The sequence below is a fragment of the Anopheles arabiensis genome, chromosome 2 (assembly GCF_016920715.1).
Source record: "Anopheles arabiensis isolate DONGOLA chromosome 2, AaraD3, whole genome shotgun sequence".
Taxonomy (NCBI): Eukaryota; Metazoa; Arthropoda; class Insecta; order Diptera; family Culicidae; genus Anopheles; species Anopheles arabiensis.
Window position 1 is genome coordinate 21,855,800 of NC_053517.1, and position 17,021 is coordinate 21,872,820.

Sequence of the window (17,021 nt, forward strand, 5' to 3'; positions counted from 1 at the left end):
CACGTCACATTGAACCGAACACCGCAGCTCTATGCACGAGCAGAAGATTTATTGACCGGACCCCGGAGGTTCGGGAAGCAAAGCGGTATTGGAGATCCGTCCGTCCGTACGCGCGCGGGTTGCTTTGCCAGAATCGCGTAATAGGAGACCCGGCAGGCACGTCACGCACACGGGGCGGGTGTTGACTTAAAATGGATGTTTCTCATTCCCCCGTTTCACGAGCGCAGCTTGTCAATCGCCACATTTGATGGCGGTGTACTATCCCAAATAATCCTCCAAATCCACCAACAACTCTCAGCCTCGCAGCAAGTCTCCCAAACGGACCACTGCGAGCACCCTAAAAAAGGCCCGCTGAAAATGAGACCTTCTTTATTGGGAAAAAGTTTATTTGATTTAAAGCGGGAAATAAACCCATTAAAAAAAAGACACACGATTATCGCTAAAGAGCCGTGTTAATGGTGTTGATGGTACTGGCTCATATGTCCGCGGCAGGACCAAATCGATTTTCTAGTGGAGGTTCTGCCGTCTGCGACACGAAAGAGATCGATGAGCATCGGTGTTCGGTCAGACGGCGCGAACTGCGAGCTCGCGCGGGTGTGTATCACCATCAATTGCTACGCGAGACGGCTGGGTGTCTTAGACGCGAGCACGTATTAAACAAAGGCAAACATACAAACCATTAATCTTTCATTTTGTCATTGAGCACGGGTTTTCATCAGCGTGGCGCAGCGCATTCAATACAGTTTTAAAACCCGTCAAATCAACGCCACAGGAATGCGCGTACGCTCAAGCGAAGGTTCCGATGCTCCAACACGAAAGCGAGACAGAGATAGCATGTCTTGTCGCGTCGCGTATTGTTTTAAAACAAACCAAAGACGCGCTAAAATGCGCGTTGTGTGTGGTTTCGAAAATACCGAAGGAAACCGCAGCAACAGCAACCCTAACCTAACCTGATCTCCGGCTGACTGGCTGATGCGGTGGAGCACGCACATTAAACGCGCTCCAACCGCATTAACCATCGCGCGTCAGTCTTTCGCGGCGGCGACGGGAGTGCGCGCTCGCTTGTTGGCTGTGTCTTTGCACCGAAATGGGGCGTGGTGTTTCTAAACTGGCATCATTGCAATGAGACGACACAGGGCTGGTAAAATTCCACACCCCAAAATACCAAAAAAAAAAAAACACTCACGCGAAAAACGCTACCAGCCACGCGCGCGTGGTAGCATCTCGCTTGCGCTTGCCAAAACGGTTGGAAGAAACTTTCCCCAGTCGCCGATCTTGCTTGTTTGCAGTACACACGCGCCCATCAAACGCGGGAAAACCACAACCGCCCGCCCATTGATTAACGATCTTTGCCAGCGAGAGAGGAGGTTTTCTTTTCCCCGGTGCGCGGTTTGGAGGGAAATTTCAACTTCTTGAACGGTTGTGGATCTACACCGGTCGGGTGTATTTTCCTTAATGCAGCTCGACGTGTCTCACACACCGTCGCCATAAAGAGACGTTTATTTTTACACAGCCCCTTGGTCACACAAACGAACACGGTCGGTTTGGTGGGCCAGAGTAACCAGAGCAAGCATAGTAGTGACACGCAGGCATAGTTCGCTGCTGTCGGGCGGATATAAGTACATCGTTTACGACCACGCCCAACAGTGATATGTCGCTGTCGTTGGACTAGAGCAGCGAGGGATGGATAATTCCCACAAAAACCCTTCCCGTTGGTATTCAAGTCGTCGATTTCACAGCAGTGCCCTCTTTCAAGCGCGTTACGATATCCTTGGGGAGTCGTTAACTCTTTCATTAAACGCAAAAAAAAACAACGAAATCCAAAGCTGGTTGAGGCAAGATCCTGTGTCTTGAGAGGCCGGCTCTTTCGTGAGCGAACGAACAATTAGATGGTTTTGCTAGTAGGCAAGAACGAGAAAAAGGCTATTAAAAGGTCATCAGACATTACACCAAGGGTCTTTTGGATAAAAATACATCATTCCAAGCATCGCACACCTCAGCAAGTATTTCAATTAAGGAAACAGATCCCTCGAATCCCGCGATCCCAAAATCTTGTAACATGCATTCCTAGAACTGCTAGGAAATAAGGTAATCCCGAGCATCGAATATCTCCTGAGCATTGAGTTTGAAAAGAAAGCAGAATTTGTCTATTACTCAACCAATGTTAGACATATAAAGGCTATTATTCGGTGCTAGACTGCATTCTCCTCATAAATAAATATTTCAAATCACGTGAACATGTGCAGTGCACCACCAACTTCAACGGCCACACACCGATCATAGTAGAATTACTTTCGTTAATTGAATTCTGTCCTTGGAAACAAATGTGCAAAGTAAATAATTGTGCACCCATGCTCGGTATGAAGATGTCTTCTGTGTATCCTTACCACTAGAGAAGCGTTTGGAAAACTCGTTTGCACCTCCTACCCCTCCCCCCCCCCACTGGTCCCATTACGATATCTGGGTTATGCGTTTCATTCAGGCAAAAGTTTCCTGGTGCAAAATACTGTTTTCTGCCTTTCCGTTCAGGTGCACAATGGATATCCACGTAGGAAGACCCGTACAGGAGGTGAACAAATACTTTAAGCATTCTGCCGAACTTCTGTGTTTGTGCTGATGCTGCTTTTGGAAGAAATTCGAAACCCAAGCACATAACGGCTGCCTTCGACCGGCAGCAGCAGCAGCAGCAAAACATCCCCAAACAGAATGCTCCCAAAATGCCACCGGAACTTAGTTCATTCCACTTGGGTACCTGTCAAACGAAGCGCACCGTCAGATCGGTTGGTGCTGCTGCGTGTATACTCTCCTGTCCATGTGCCTTCCGATCACATACCCTCTGTCGACTTCTTTCCCAGCACACAGGTTAGATATTAGAGCCCGAAAAGTATGAGTAACTCTCAGCGTGTGAGTGTGTGATTGCAAGTGAGTTTGTTTGCTGTCAGAATTTTCGGGCGAAACTTTCACCTTCGGTCAACAAGCACACTTTTTGCTGATACTGAGACCAATGGAGGAACAACACTTCGAGGTAACGGAAGCAAGTAGAGAAAAAATCTACTACAGTTCCAGCCAGAACAATCACACTCTGGTCTGGGTGCTGGTCTTCGTTTGAGCATCAGTATTTCCAATATTCTTACGAAGCATTCAAAGTATGCCCCCGCATAGAAACAGTCCCGAGGACGACCCAATGTCAGCTCCACTGCTCGAACAGCTCGAACAGGGTTTGTGTTTCTTGTGGCATTCTTTTCCTCCGCTCCTACAGGAAGTTGGCGACGCTTCCAGTGGAACAATCGTTTCTTTAATGTTGAGGTTGATTACACTCGACAACACGCAGGACGACACTTTTCCTCTCACACACTGAGACGTTCGTGTCACAGCTTAAACACACATACATTTTGCTGTACAGTTTACTGACACGCGTTGAGACAACAAAATAAAAGAATGACAAGTAAACTTGGAAACTTGGAAATAGTTTCAGCAGTTCCAGCGGGCGGTATGAAAAGCATCAAACGTGGGATGAAAAGAATTTCGTTATTGTAGGGCTCACTCAGCAGCATCCCAGAGCATGAAGGTAAACGAGCGTCAACGAACCGTTCTCGACACGCGTAACTGTTACAGAATTTTCCAGGAATGAGGTATATTGATATTGAATCTGCTGTCGACTCACCAACGGCGCCTCGCTTCGAAGCTAAGAGGAAAAAAAACAAGATACTAACTAACGTTCTGCTATCCTGAGGTTAGCTGGCAGACAATGGTTTCCGTTTCGTTCCAAGAAAGGCTTGATGTATTTGCACGCCCTTGCCAGCGACTGTATCACAGTGCTTCGCTTAACTGATTAAAAATAATATCCATTATGCGAATGGAGAAGATGCTGGGGCTTGCGAGCTGATACCGAACAACTTTCATGAAGATGGAAAGCTTGCCCTACCGAATCACGTCGCTTGTTGCTAATTGATATCGCACTATAACACCTGTTCCTAGAAATTCGCAGCCATAGTTTGCATTTAAACGCAAACTTCACACCAACAACAAAGGTTTAAGGATACACTCTCTCTATCTCAGTCTCTCTGTCTCTCTCTCTTGACGTTCTACAATTGATGATTAAATATTTGCGTGTGCCGCCTTATAATCAACCAACAAACCCTCTGTCAACCCTCGACCTCGACAGACAGCACACACTTCATCTTGTGTGTGTGTGTGTGTGTGTGTGTGTGTGTGTGTGTGTGTGTGTGTGTAATCGAGCTTTAATGCCGACCCGAAAGCTGTAATGAACAAGGGCGCGCAACTTCTTCAGCTAGCGCAACGATTACCTTCGTCAGCCCGAACAAACAGTGCGCCAAACACCGGAACACGCCAGCATGGCCGCATCACGTAACTCGGCCATCAATCACGCCAACCCAGTGCAGCTGCTGGGAGCAAGTGGTACAGTGCGCGCAGCAGAACCTCGCCAGTGTTCTCCTTATCTTTATCTTGAAGATCTTCCGGCGCACCATCGGAAGGCAGGACGACTTTCAACACTTCCTTGCCGCACTAGGAGTCAATGGTGTTAGTGGTGGTACAAACTATAATAGTCTATCTTTATACACAAACACACCAACACAAGTACAGACTATCCAAACAAAACAATCAACCTTTCTCAAACATAAATATCATAAAACAATCTGCACCACTCCCCGCAAGGTCTCTCGTTTGCGGAACAATGAGGAAAACCCCGTTCAAGAAAGCTCGCCAGAAACACGCAATTTATCTACATTTTCAGCTCGTGAAGCGAAGGAACCTCTTTCAACGGTAAGGCAAGCCCTTCATCTGACCGTCCGTCCTGGTTCACGCGCTAAGCAGCATCAGCAGCAGCAGCACATTGTGTGTATGTGTACGGAACGGACGCGCAAAGGATAATAGCCAACCCACGGGGGAAAGCGTTACCGGACGCTCCTTTCGCTGGACGGACTTTGATAATTTGTACTTTGTTTACACCACCACCAGCGGATCAGTTTTCCTTCCCAGACAGTATCTGCCTGGGACCCATTGTTGAGTTGCTTCCGGTTTTAGGGAAAAGTCGCACTGCAGGAAGAACAGGACCCGCAACCAGAACGGCCAACAAACAACGAGGACGGCGGCTCTTGTGAGTGGTTTCAAAATGGGATGTGTCACGACGGGCACAGGGAAAGCTTGTTCTTGTTGCTTTTTGTGGAAGCTTTCCTCTTGGAGGTTTTTTTGTTGCCGGCTTTCCTCTACCCCGAGGCGAGCTAATTAAATTAATTGAAGCATATTTACAACAAACTTTGCTGCTGCTCTATTCCGCCGCTCGGGCGTTCGGGTTAGAGAGCACTCAGCAGTAGGATGATGCTGAAGGAGTAGGAGGCCATCTTTGCTCAAGCCATTCGGAAGAAAGCTCCACTAGCAACACAAATTATAAAGCATTACACGAAGGGCCGAGTGGGTTCAGAGGCAACAACATAAGCACTCTTGGAACTGGATTGAAGATGTCGAGAAAATAAAAATGATATTTTGCAAACAACTCGAGCTTTAAGGAGAAGCACTGGCACTTCATTTACTGAAGAATGAACACTGATGATGAACCCGCAGCTGGCAGGAAACCACAGTCAACAGTTGAATGGGGCATCTCTGGGTAGAGATTAATCCATATTTGCAAACCCATCGTATTTACAGCCGATCACAAAGCAAAGACACTTAAGATTGACGAGATAAACTAAAGAGCGCGTGCGGGTTCAATCTCCGTAATTGCTTCCACCACCAACGACGTGTTTGATGTCCCATTGAGCACAGGCGTTAGAAGGGCAGTTTTTTACATCTTCTATTTCTGAGCAATAGTTTGAAGTTTTGCTAAGTAATTATTATAAAGACATCCCCTTTCATCGGGGTCATGTGTAATAGCATTTACTTTGCTCTCCTTCAACAAGATACTCTTAAGCCCTCAGTTCACCGCTTTCTCCAATAATGAGGCACGAGAAGCGCGCTAGAAAACGCTATCGCAAGTACAAATGTACGTAAAGATGATGATACTTACTTCCACACTAGTAACGATGAAATAAATATGACTAACAACAGTAGCCCCGAGCACAGCACTATCATGGCGGAGGTTTGGAATGATGGACCACTGTGGTAGCTGGCGTCGATGATCTGTGAAATGAGAAAGAGAAGAGAAAAATATGACGTTAGAATACTGCAATATCACAGCCAGCAGCAGTCAGGCTTCGCGCTCGGTCCGCCGTGTTTACACTTTTAATTGATGCACAATGGAGGCCTGCTGCTGTTGCTCGGGGATTGAAACGGCAGATAATTAAACCTAAACCCCTCAATTAATAACTCAATTAAGCCGACCTCTCGGCCTGTACTGGTCACAAAGGCACACACACACACGAGAGTTTCACTGGAGCAAACGAAAGTTACAGCCAGATGGAAATTGTTTTATTTGTATCATTTGAGATACTTACACTAAGACCATCTCTTACTGCAGAACGCGATAGAGAGCGACATTGCGCCGTCTTTATGGGAAAAGTTTTCGAGCAGGAAATATGTTGGGCGGGAGAGCACCAAAAATAGGCAACACACCGCTGATGGACGACATTTCCTCATCGAACGCTGATAGCATGTTCTGCTGGCTTGCATTACTACCGTTCCTGTTACCACGGTAGTGCTATTTAGTGGCCAGGCGCATGGCCAGCAATGGGGCCGGCGCCCGCTGCCTCGTCGTCGCAAAACAAGACATTAAAAATAATTTCTGTAACAATTTTTAATGACACAACTTTTCCGTTGCTTCCAATAGAGGAAGTTTCCTAAGAAGCGTTTTCAGTTTTCCACTCCACTACAAATGACCGAAGGTGCAGCCCACAACGGGAAGCAGAACATCGTGGGCGATGCGATGTAGCATAGCTCTTTGGAAAACAGCATTTTCTTCCCCCTCCTCTGTCTCTCTCTCTCTCTCGCTCTTGCACTTCTTCTCCACTGCTCCTTACATTGGTAAATGGTGAACGTTTGCCCGATGGAAGGATTTATATTATATTTTCCTGTTTTTTTTTTTTGGTACTCTTTTTGTTTGTTTATTGTGGCGTTGTTTAAGTGGAAAATTGCAATGAGCCGTTTTGGAGCTTTTTCCTATCAAACAAAAACAGTATAAAAGGAAGGCACGGTAGAAAGGAGGAACAGTAAAGGCCGGGCTACATTGATCGTACTCTCTGGTGTAATTTTGATTTTCACTAGCGCACCTGGCGGCGGCTGACCGAAGCATTTTTCCAAACAATTTGGAGCCGCTTCAGAAAATATGTATTTTTTCCATGTTTTTAACTAAATTTGAACGAGAAAAGTTTTGTAAAAGGTAGATGCACATGTCTTGCACGCATTGCATCCATTTTCATGGCAAAAAACGAAAGAAAAACTACTTAATTTTGAGATCCGGCACGACCATTCCCTCGATGACCAAAAAAGCTTCCACCAGCCGCCGCCAGATGCGCTAGTGAAAATCAAAATTACACTTGCGAGTACGATCAATGTAGCCCGGCCTTAAAAAGGCACATTTGAATAGCCCCGATTGTTGGCGAAATTTATAGCCGTAAGTGAAAACTTTCGAGATAAAAATCCAACCAACAGGCCTTATTTTACCATTCTCCCTGGCTGGTAGGCTCGCCTAGACGAAAGAGAATTTCATGACAGCAAAAAAAAAAAAAAACATATGCCAACACGTGCTATACACTTCAAGATAACGCGCGGGTGGTTCGTGAAAAATGGCACAAAGATGATGCTCGCACGGACGGGCACGCTGCCTGGGGAAGAAAATTGCATGTCGTACTTATGGTTCGACTACCCGCACATCCGGAAAAGCTTCCGGACGATACAAAAGGCAGCGAACAAGACAAGGGAGAAAAATCAAGCAGGCAACACGGCGTGCGATCCATCCTTTTAAAAGTTTTACAATAAAACTTTCTACTTGAATGGCAAAGCGCGTCCTCGCGGGTTCGTCCCTTTGTGCGCCCGCAGCGCCCCCTTGGAGGTGTAGCGATTGTTTAAGAGCCTGAAATACACAGAACAGAGAGAACATGGAGCCACATCAAACCAAAACAAAAAAAAGGGAGAAAGAATCACACCATAACAAATGAGAATTCGAAACGGAACATCAGTTCGGGCAAACCATGAAGAACGGAAGCTGGGCCATTTTGTGGCAGGAAAATGGCTAAAAATTTATAATTAAGGGCCATAAAAACAGTTTGGGAATGTCGTTTAAAAGCAATAGAGACTCGCACACACACACCCACATACACAAGGGTGGGAGCAAAGGAAAATGATACGCCCGGAAAAACTCGGGACGGTTTCAGTGAGGCATGAGACAGTGCGACATAAATTTGTTCCACTCGTGTGACACGGAGAAGGGAGAGTTATTCAATCAATCGTTTTCAGTGAACCGCGAGCTGGCAAGTGGAATTCGGTTCCGGATGGCCATATTGCCTTTTTAATAGAATGTTTGAGCAAAAAAACGAAAAAGAAAAACCTTTTTCGAGCCTCACATTTCTCAATTACAAAAAAAAAAAAATCCCAAAAACCAAATTAATCATATCGAGCGTCAATCCAATCGAAGGCTAAATCTAGTGCGATATAATCAAAACGAAAATAAAATTTGATTAAACATTAATTATTCATGAAAATTTAGGACACCCAGGCTGATAAGTTTGTTGTTGGCGGACGGACGCAATCATTGACGCAGAAAAAGAGTCTCCAAATTCGGTCGCCAATTATGAAATCAATGCTTTGATGAAATAGATCCACCAAATGTTGGGCTTCTCCATTTTCATTTCGCAACGTGCCAAGATGATGAAAACTACCTTTTGTGGTGTTTTTGTTTTTTTTAGGTCCAATTAAAAATGCGATACTAAATACATAATTCATTTTTAAGGCAGCTGTGCGTACGACGGTTTGGGATCCTCTGTTTGATTATTCCTCCACGAGAATAGGCACAAGCTTAAATGATAAAAGCAAATGTCCGACCCTTATTTGTACCAAGGCAGCAGTAATTGAATAGGAAAATCCCTTTACGGGCCTCATTTTCCAGGCATTTCTTACCCACCATGCTTAGGACTGTACGCATACAAACATGAGCGAATCCTCTAATCCAATGCAGCACTCACACACACACACGCCTTCCTGACAGCCGTAATGGATTAAGCTGAACTGCAAACGCGGCTAGCACACATGCTGTAAAAGAAGCACGCCGGATAACTTTGCATTACACAGCGCAAAGCGGGCGCACAGACACACAGTAAAAATCGGTGCAAATCGTACGTTCTTGTTCGGAATTAAAGCGCTAACGTGTGTGCCAGACGGAGGGGGTGGTTTGTACGAAAGGAGGAGTAGGTTTTCCGGCTTTTATTCTGTTAGTTACTTCCCGTTACTTCGGCGTGGACTGCCGCGGAAAGCAGCACGTATTAGCTCCTGTGCGGCTTAGACCGCACACGACGGAAACGAAAATTGATCGCAATAGGATTGGAAGCACAACTCCGCACAGCCTAACTCCCCCCGTCATCCCCATCCAAATAGTGATCCTTTCGAAGGCGGGCAATAGGGGTTAAATTAGAGGACGAAAAAAGCATTTTCCGTTGCCTGCAAAGATGGGACAATCTAATAAACGAACGAAGAATTGAATCTAAAATGGGTTTTATTGGTTGTAGCTTTTCGGTCCCGTTATGGTACATTTAACAATACACAAATAGAAAGATCTCCAAAAAAATAATTAAACATTACAAAAATGTTTTGAAAGTCTTTTTTTATCCACAGAAATAGCAATTCCAACCTTTACCAAGCTAACCGGGAGGTGAAGCAAAACTGCCACAAACCTAAAGATCGCAAACAGATCTATCGAACCTGATATCACCTGCACAATATAACCTCTGCAGCGGCCAGCTAACAATGGGAACGCGATGTGATGATTCCTATAGTGCACCACCACCTGAACCCCTTCCTTCAGCCCTTCTTTTTCCTATCACTCGATCGCCATCTTTGGTGCGTTCCGGGACTGAGCGAGCGAAAAGCGTTCCCTGATTCACAATGGTCACTCTGCTGCTAGTCGCGTCGATTCGTGGACCACATTCATCTGAGCCACGTCCCCACAAAATCCCGTTGCCACGTAGAAACACCAGTACCCGGCGAGTGGACGGGAAATCGCAAACAGCCGATAAGAAAAAGGACACACCAACCTCAACACGCCCTGCCATCGCCTCACCGGTGTGTGTGTTTTTGTTCGCAATTGATCGCGCGCGCGAGCGCTTTTCCGCACGGAGAGCTACGGGAGGGCTGGAGGGTCAGCCCTTATGATTGTTTGACCATCATCAAATCATAGCCGAAAGGAAAAGGTCGCAACATACAATAGAGCCGGGCAGCCCCCTCCTCGGACACGTACAGCATTGGCTCCACCGATATAAAAGGTTGGCTCATCGGGTAAGGTTTGATTTATTATGATAAGGAGAACAAAGGCACAGTGGAATGAAAATAGTTTTCAGGCCGGATGGGGGCGACGCAGGGGGAGTGTTTTCCTTTCGTATGTTGACTCTACGCCCGCGCAAATATCTCTTTCCCCCATTCATCTAGCGCAACTGGACATTCTGTGTGTGAGTGTGGCTGCGTGAAAATCCAAGCGAAAGGGGGCCCATAACTCATGCTTCGCAACAACAGGCTAGGTTAGAAAGGTAGTAGAAAATAGCAGAGAGCTTAGAAAGAGCTTTTTGTAGGTATTTTTTTTTTTCTATTTGTGTCTGTTTTCTCCGGTCAAAGATTTAAGCCTTCGCGTCCTGCGGGTACGACGAGCTGGCCGGCGAAAGCCGGGCGGGATTCGGTCGATTGTCCGCTAGCCCAAACAATAAGGTCCCAAGTTGGGGTTGGCAGTATCTGCTCGCCTTCACCACCTCCTCCACATCGGAAAAAATGTTTCGTCCGTAGCACGAGATGGCCAGCAGCAAGATAAGCGAGGCGACAATGTGATGAAAACGAACTTCTTGCCTTGCACGGTGTGTGTGTAGTACTCGAACCTTTGATTTGGTGGTTCGATTTTCCTTCTTTCTTTTCGATGCAGTGATTGAGTGAAGGGAAAATGCTGGCAAAAAGGGGTCATCTAATGGAAAAGATAACAATGGTTTGAAAAGTCTACTTCTGCGAATTGTCCACACTCATCGCTGCCCATGAGCCACCCAACGCCGTGTGTAGAGAGACGGTTGTGTGAAAGAAAATCATGCTATTGGGGCTCGTTTTTTTGTTGTTCGCCTTTCAACATGGTGGAAAATTTTCAATTATGAAAAACTGTACCCAATCCTTCCAGCGAGAAGATTGTGCGGAGGGTCAGGAGTCAGGACAGGCGGTTCAGATAAAAAAGAGACTAGGCTAGGATCCTAAATGGACGTAACGCTGACCGGGCAAACGCCTCCTCCCACAGAGACAGTTGCATCCAATGATGCAGAGGTAAAGGTATCGAAACCGAGCCAGAGACAGGGGAAACAGGCTTTCAATTACACTTAATCCAATCGACGAGACGACAGGCCGTCCGTATGCGTCCGAAAACACAAACACAACCTGCTAGAGAGCATAGCGCCATCATCGAGCGGCAGTGTTGTGAGGATGCATTTGGAAAGAAACGTTTCAAACGGATTACCCGGCATTTGTACAGCATAGTAGCTCAGGAAAGGATGCGGCTACCTGTCGACTCTTCCCCTGCCCGTTGTGGATGAAGCTTACCACACTGGGATTGGAAGGATTATTATCTAAAGCAGTCTACATCGCCTACATGCTGAGCCGAACTCGTTTCGGCTTTTCAAGTTTTCACCAAATCATGTACGCAATATGCTCTGTACTTTACCCTTTCTCTCTCACTGTCTCTCTCTCACACCGCTCCTCTATCTTCATTGCACAAATTAATCGATATTTTACTTACCGGAAACGCCTCGCACATGTCGACCTCGGCGAAGGAACCGGCGGCCCCGCCGCCTCCCCCGCCGAACGGTGCCGTCGTCTGCTGCAGCAGCAGCTGCTCCTCGTTGCAGTTGACCAGCTCCGCCAGAAACGGGGGCCGGGGTGGCGGTGGCACGAGAAACTCGGGGGGCGGCCCCGGCCCACCACACTCATTGCCACACTCTAGGTCGGGATCTAACATTTCCCACATGTAACGCCACCACTACACACTCCCCTCCTTCCCGCTCTGCCCGGTGGTGCTAGTGCCCCGGGTGCAATGTGGCGGCAGCGGCGACGCGGGGTGGGCTTTCTTCAACCCCTGGCGCACACCACTACTGCTTCCTCTTCTTCCCTACAACAACGGCTTCTTCCTTTCCCTTTATACTGCCCCTCATCCACATTCACGCATGCACACTGAGGAGGGGGAAGCACACAACTACACTTACACAGAGGTGAACAACACACAATCGCAGCACCTTAGCATGGGCACCTTTCCTTCATGCCATTGTGAGACACAACACACATTTTAACCCCACAAACACCAATACACCCCGCAAATGAAAGCTTGCTACACGCACTTCCGCACTGCTGCTTTGCCTGGCTGGAAAATCTGATACAAATTACATTTGCAAACTTGCCACCGGACACAGAACCACTACACTTTACATTGAAGCGACGCAAAACCACATATTAAAGAGCTGGGCGGGGGCTGGAGTTGTGTGACAGGACTGTGTCCTCCGCAGGAGACGCGAACCAGGATGACGACCACGTTTCGCCGTTTTGTTGTGCCAATTAATCAGCAATCTGCAAATGAGAGAAAGAGAGAGAGAGAGAAAAGCATGAGAAAAAGCTTAAGCATTAATATACTCGTCAAAATCAAAGAATTGAGGAGCGAAAAACCTCATTAAAACTTGGGTTGCCTAGGTTATGTTGCCTAGGCAGTGTTGGGGCCACACGGCCATCACGACCACTACATGAACATAACCCAGAGAGGGGGCTTAGACCACGCTTCGCAGTATTTTAATTAATTATTAAAACTTTTTAATTTGTTCACAATTAGTCAGCAGGAATGGGGAACGCAATGAAAAACAGAAGGCACCGATCCGGCTCGAAGGACCAACAAGTGTTGCGTACAGTGCGCCACGAGCGATGGGCGTACACTTTCAATGTCTTTACTCCCGATAGCGATCTCGTTGTGCCAGCCGAAGCTTCTTCTTCCTCTTCCTCTGCTCTGCTTCTGATGCCGGCTTCATAAACGTCACACACAATGATGGGAAGCTCTGTGCCAAAACGATGTCTATCAGGAGCGGAAATTAAAATCATTGATCCGTACTGTATCGGACGCTGTGTGTGTGTGGGTGTGTGTGTTTGTTGCTGTCATTGTACTTTCTCTCCCTTTCCGCACACACCTGATACAGCACGACAGCTTTCCCCCGACAGACGTCGTCAGGTTGATTGTCGTTGAGCCGTTGTTGGGCCGAACCCTCGTCAGCGAACCACAGAAACTAACCCGAGAGAGCCTTCAAGATCGCTTTCGTCGGTTGAGCTTCAAAAAGGGGTTATGGGGTAGGCAAAGATGGCTAAAGGTCTAGGATGTCTGTGCGGGTTGCCAAGACGCGCGAGAAGTGATGATTTGGCGGGCGCTAGGGCTTCATCACCACGACCACGAGTGGCGCCCCCCGAGAATGATGCGAGATGGAGAGAGAGAGAGAGAGAGCGGATCCCTAAAACCGCCGCAAGCGATTAATTACTTCATCGTGATAATTGGAAATTTTATGGCTTAATTAAGCTTTGTACTTTCTGATCGATGAATTAGACAAGCCGGGCGGCAACGAACGAACGCCACCAGGTACTCCCACCCACCCAAACCTTCCATAGGCCTGTTTCCTATTTCCTTCCTTCGCTCGGGAAACAAAACGCGCACCAAAAACGCTGATCATTGATACACCGCATGGCGTTAAAACCCGGCCGCGCCTGGAAAGCAACGAGCAACCAGACCACATTTTCCATTATTTGATAGTAGATAATTTTAAACGCCGTAACAACAACGCGGTGCTTTGAAGAAGCAGCATTTACAGGAAACTGTAGCAGGGCTAAGTCCGCGCCATCGTCATCCCATAATGGAAACGGCTTTAAAAATAGCGTCCCCCTGCTGCCTTGAGGGAGGAAAATCATATTACTTTCTTTTTTTTTTTACTTAGGCACACCAAACAAAAAAAAAAAGAAACAGTCAGCAAATTCTTAGCCGAAATAAACAACAACACTGTGACGCACAAATACAAGCAAGAAAGAGGACCCGCAGAGCAGCGGCTCAAAACTTCTTTGCGGATCAGAGCGTACGCAACACGCAGCGCGGCAAACAGAAAATCCTTTATAAAACCGTAATCAGAGCGTGATAAAAATAAATCATATGATAATCCCTTAAAATTGATGATTTAGCAGATTGCCGCCACTGTTGCTGAAGGGCGCGTCGTCACCGGCGTCGCTCGTTTGTTCGTTTATTTATATATTTTACTGATTTTTCTTTCCTTATTCTCATTCTCTCTCCCTCTCTCTGCGCTGTGTGCTGGCTTTGAAGTGGATGAAATCCATCTAAATTTCTGCCCCTGCATGCTACGGAGATTGCTTGCCAATTTCCTTTTCCCCAGCAACGCACAGCAACAACAAACAAAAAAACGGAAGCTTTCATCATTTGTTTTCCGCGCTTTTACTTTCCCTGACCAGTGTGTTTACATTGTAGATCCGCCCTTATCGCACCAGAACACAGGACACACGAACACACACACACAAAACCGGTGTCGGACGACCGAATATTAATCCATCGCTCCCGGCGTGACCCACTTATTTTCACCATTTTTCCACTTGAAGTCGGCGCGCGCGTGAAGAGCGACGAGGAGCGGGCGTTAGGATGCTGAGATGTACCGATAGCATTCTGCTGAATCAGTGTCCACACAAAACGCTGGGAAGAGGACGCTCAATAGCGCACCAAAAACTCGCTAAGCCATCACCACTGACCCCGACGACGTCACACTTCCTGTGGCGAGTCCTTTCATAGAACTGAACGAGAAGATGGCGGCAAGAAGCTGGGTTGTGTGTGTGTGTGGAAATCCAAACAAAATTAATTTTTCAATTAAATATGACGAGTTGGGGAGCGGCTTTACGTTTCTTTTGCCTCGTTCTTTCGCTTGGAGTGTCCTCAAAATGAAGGTAACGCAGCGAAAAGAAGAGTTATTAAAAACGAAATTCCGCACAATCCGCGCTTGTCTGATGATCTCACTGGCTCTGGGGACGGGACGGGGAGGGTTAATAGAGCCGCAATAAAGGCACCATGATAGTCCTGCTTTGGAATCGGAGGAGAGAAAAAAACAACACTGAAACTGTCCCGAGCATGATGAGTTGGTGACGTATGAATGGTAGACACCTCTCGCCCGGAGACTACAAATTTATGTATCGCCGCGACTATTCTGTGATCCACCACTACTACACACAGCACTGCACAGAGATGTTGCGTTCCGTTTCCATTGCAATATCATCACACTGCAAACAAACTGGTGGTCAACGCGGAGAAGAGGGCCATCATAACAAAAAATAAACCATCGTCACACTTCGTAGCCAAGCGAACTACCCAAAAACCAACCAAAGCCAGGAAGGAGGGCCTCCTCACTGCCACCACAACCGAAGGGCTCTGGCGGGGACGAGATTTGCGCGCGCGCTCCGCACCCGCATCCCCCAAAGGGCCCCACCGCCATCATCCCACCGCTTCCAGGCTGGAGAAATGATTCTGCGGCAAAAGGTTTCCGTTTATCCGCCCGTTGGCATGCTGCTCACGTTTTCACATACCTCGGCGCCCGGCTGACCCTCCCCCCGTGTCTCCATCAAATTCTGCAACTTGCCGGGTAAAAGGAGGATGATTTTCGGTTCGAAAACACACACACCCACACACGTGTGAGCAACAGCGAAAATAGTAGCAGAGAACACGGTGAGCAGGAAAAATAAATTCCAGTAAGTTAACCGGTCCCTTAACTCACGTCACACAACGGAACACATCAGCGCCGAGGGTACACACACAAACACAGAGAGCAGATGATGAGCTGGCTCGGATGGGCGATAAAAAGGGCCACAATGTGCGGGCGGGGAGGCGGGGCCGGGGCGCGAAAGCGAAATAAATATTCACTGATATGTGTTGAGGGTGGTGAGGGATGGGTGGGGGCTTTTTTATGTTTCACCGCGCCACTTTCTCTCCCACACAAGATCGATTTTTGGGGCTTTTTTCCTCGGTGATCCGTTCCAGTTCCGGTGGCATTTATCGGGTGAAAGAATCGATATTTTTAGGACCTTCGGGGTGTGGGTGTGAGTGCCACAGACACACTGCACTGCGAGAGTTGTTTCGTCGGCATCCGCACACACACACACACACACACACACACACACATAAAGTGGCAAAAGTTAAGAACGTGTCGATTGGAGTGGATTATTCGATTATGATCGATAAGCATGTGCAGTGGGGCTGTGGGATGGTAAATGAAAAACGGAGTGACGTGCGATTGGTTCGAGTTCTTCTGTTTTATTTTTTTTTTTCGACATTTTAACATTTATCAATCGTGAAGGACTGCTAGTAGAGGATCTATCTTCATCAGCAGCTTCAAAGGAAATAGTCTTAGACACTGGCGAAGGAACGTGTTTTTGACACGCGTACATCTTTAATTGCTAATCCAATTACATTTAGTAGACTGGATGTTAGAAAAAAACAACAACCCAAACACACAAACCGGTGTAACAAAATACATCCCAATTTCCGAGCCCACCAAATCCGGGAAACTCCCACACGAAAACGTGCCCGATGGCTTCATCACACAACTGTCACGCGCGTTTGGCAAGCATTTGTGCAGACGGCGGCGACTGTCACGACCAACCCCTCTCATTCCGCAACCCCCTTCCCTCGATGCGAATTTGAGACGCGTGTAACATAAATCAGCAATTGGAAACAATCCCTTAAACCCGTGTGGTGCTATCTACCGGCAATCGGGCACACGCGATTGGTAAACATCGCCCATCATTGCCACGTCGAAAATCAACTCCAC

At 47.2% G+C, this 17,021-nt stretch overlaps 1 protein-coding gene across 6 annotated transcripts in view; it reads right to left on the reverse strand.

Annotated features, from left to right (window-relative positions):
- The window catches only part of LOC120894929 (uncharacterized transmembrane protein DDB_G0289901), a 137,449-nt gene that overhangs the window by 77,181 nt on the left and 43,247 nt on the right, over positions 1 to 17,021 (reverse strand). For all 6 annotated transcript variants that reach the window (XM_040297828.1, XM_040297827.1, XM_040297826.1 and 3 more), the window contains exons 4-5: positions 11,924 to 12,744; positions 6,026 to 6,138 (exon numbers count right to left, since the gene is read on the reverse strand). In XM_040297828.1, coding sequence (XP_040153762.1) covers positions 6,026 to 6,138; positions 11,924 to 12,151 — 341 coding nt within the window. In that variant the 5' untranslated portion in view covers positions 12,152 to 12,744. The remainder of the gene's footprint in view (positions 1 to 6,025; positions 6,139 to 11,923; positions 12,745 to 17,021) is intronic.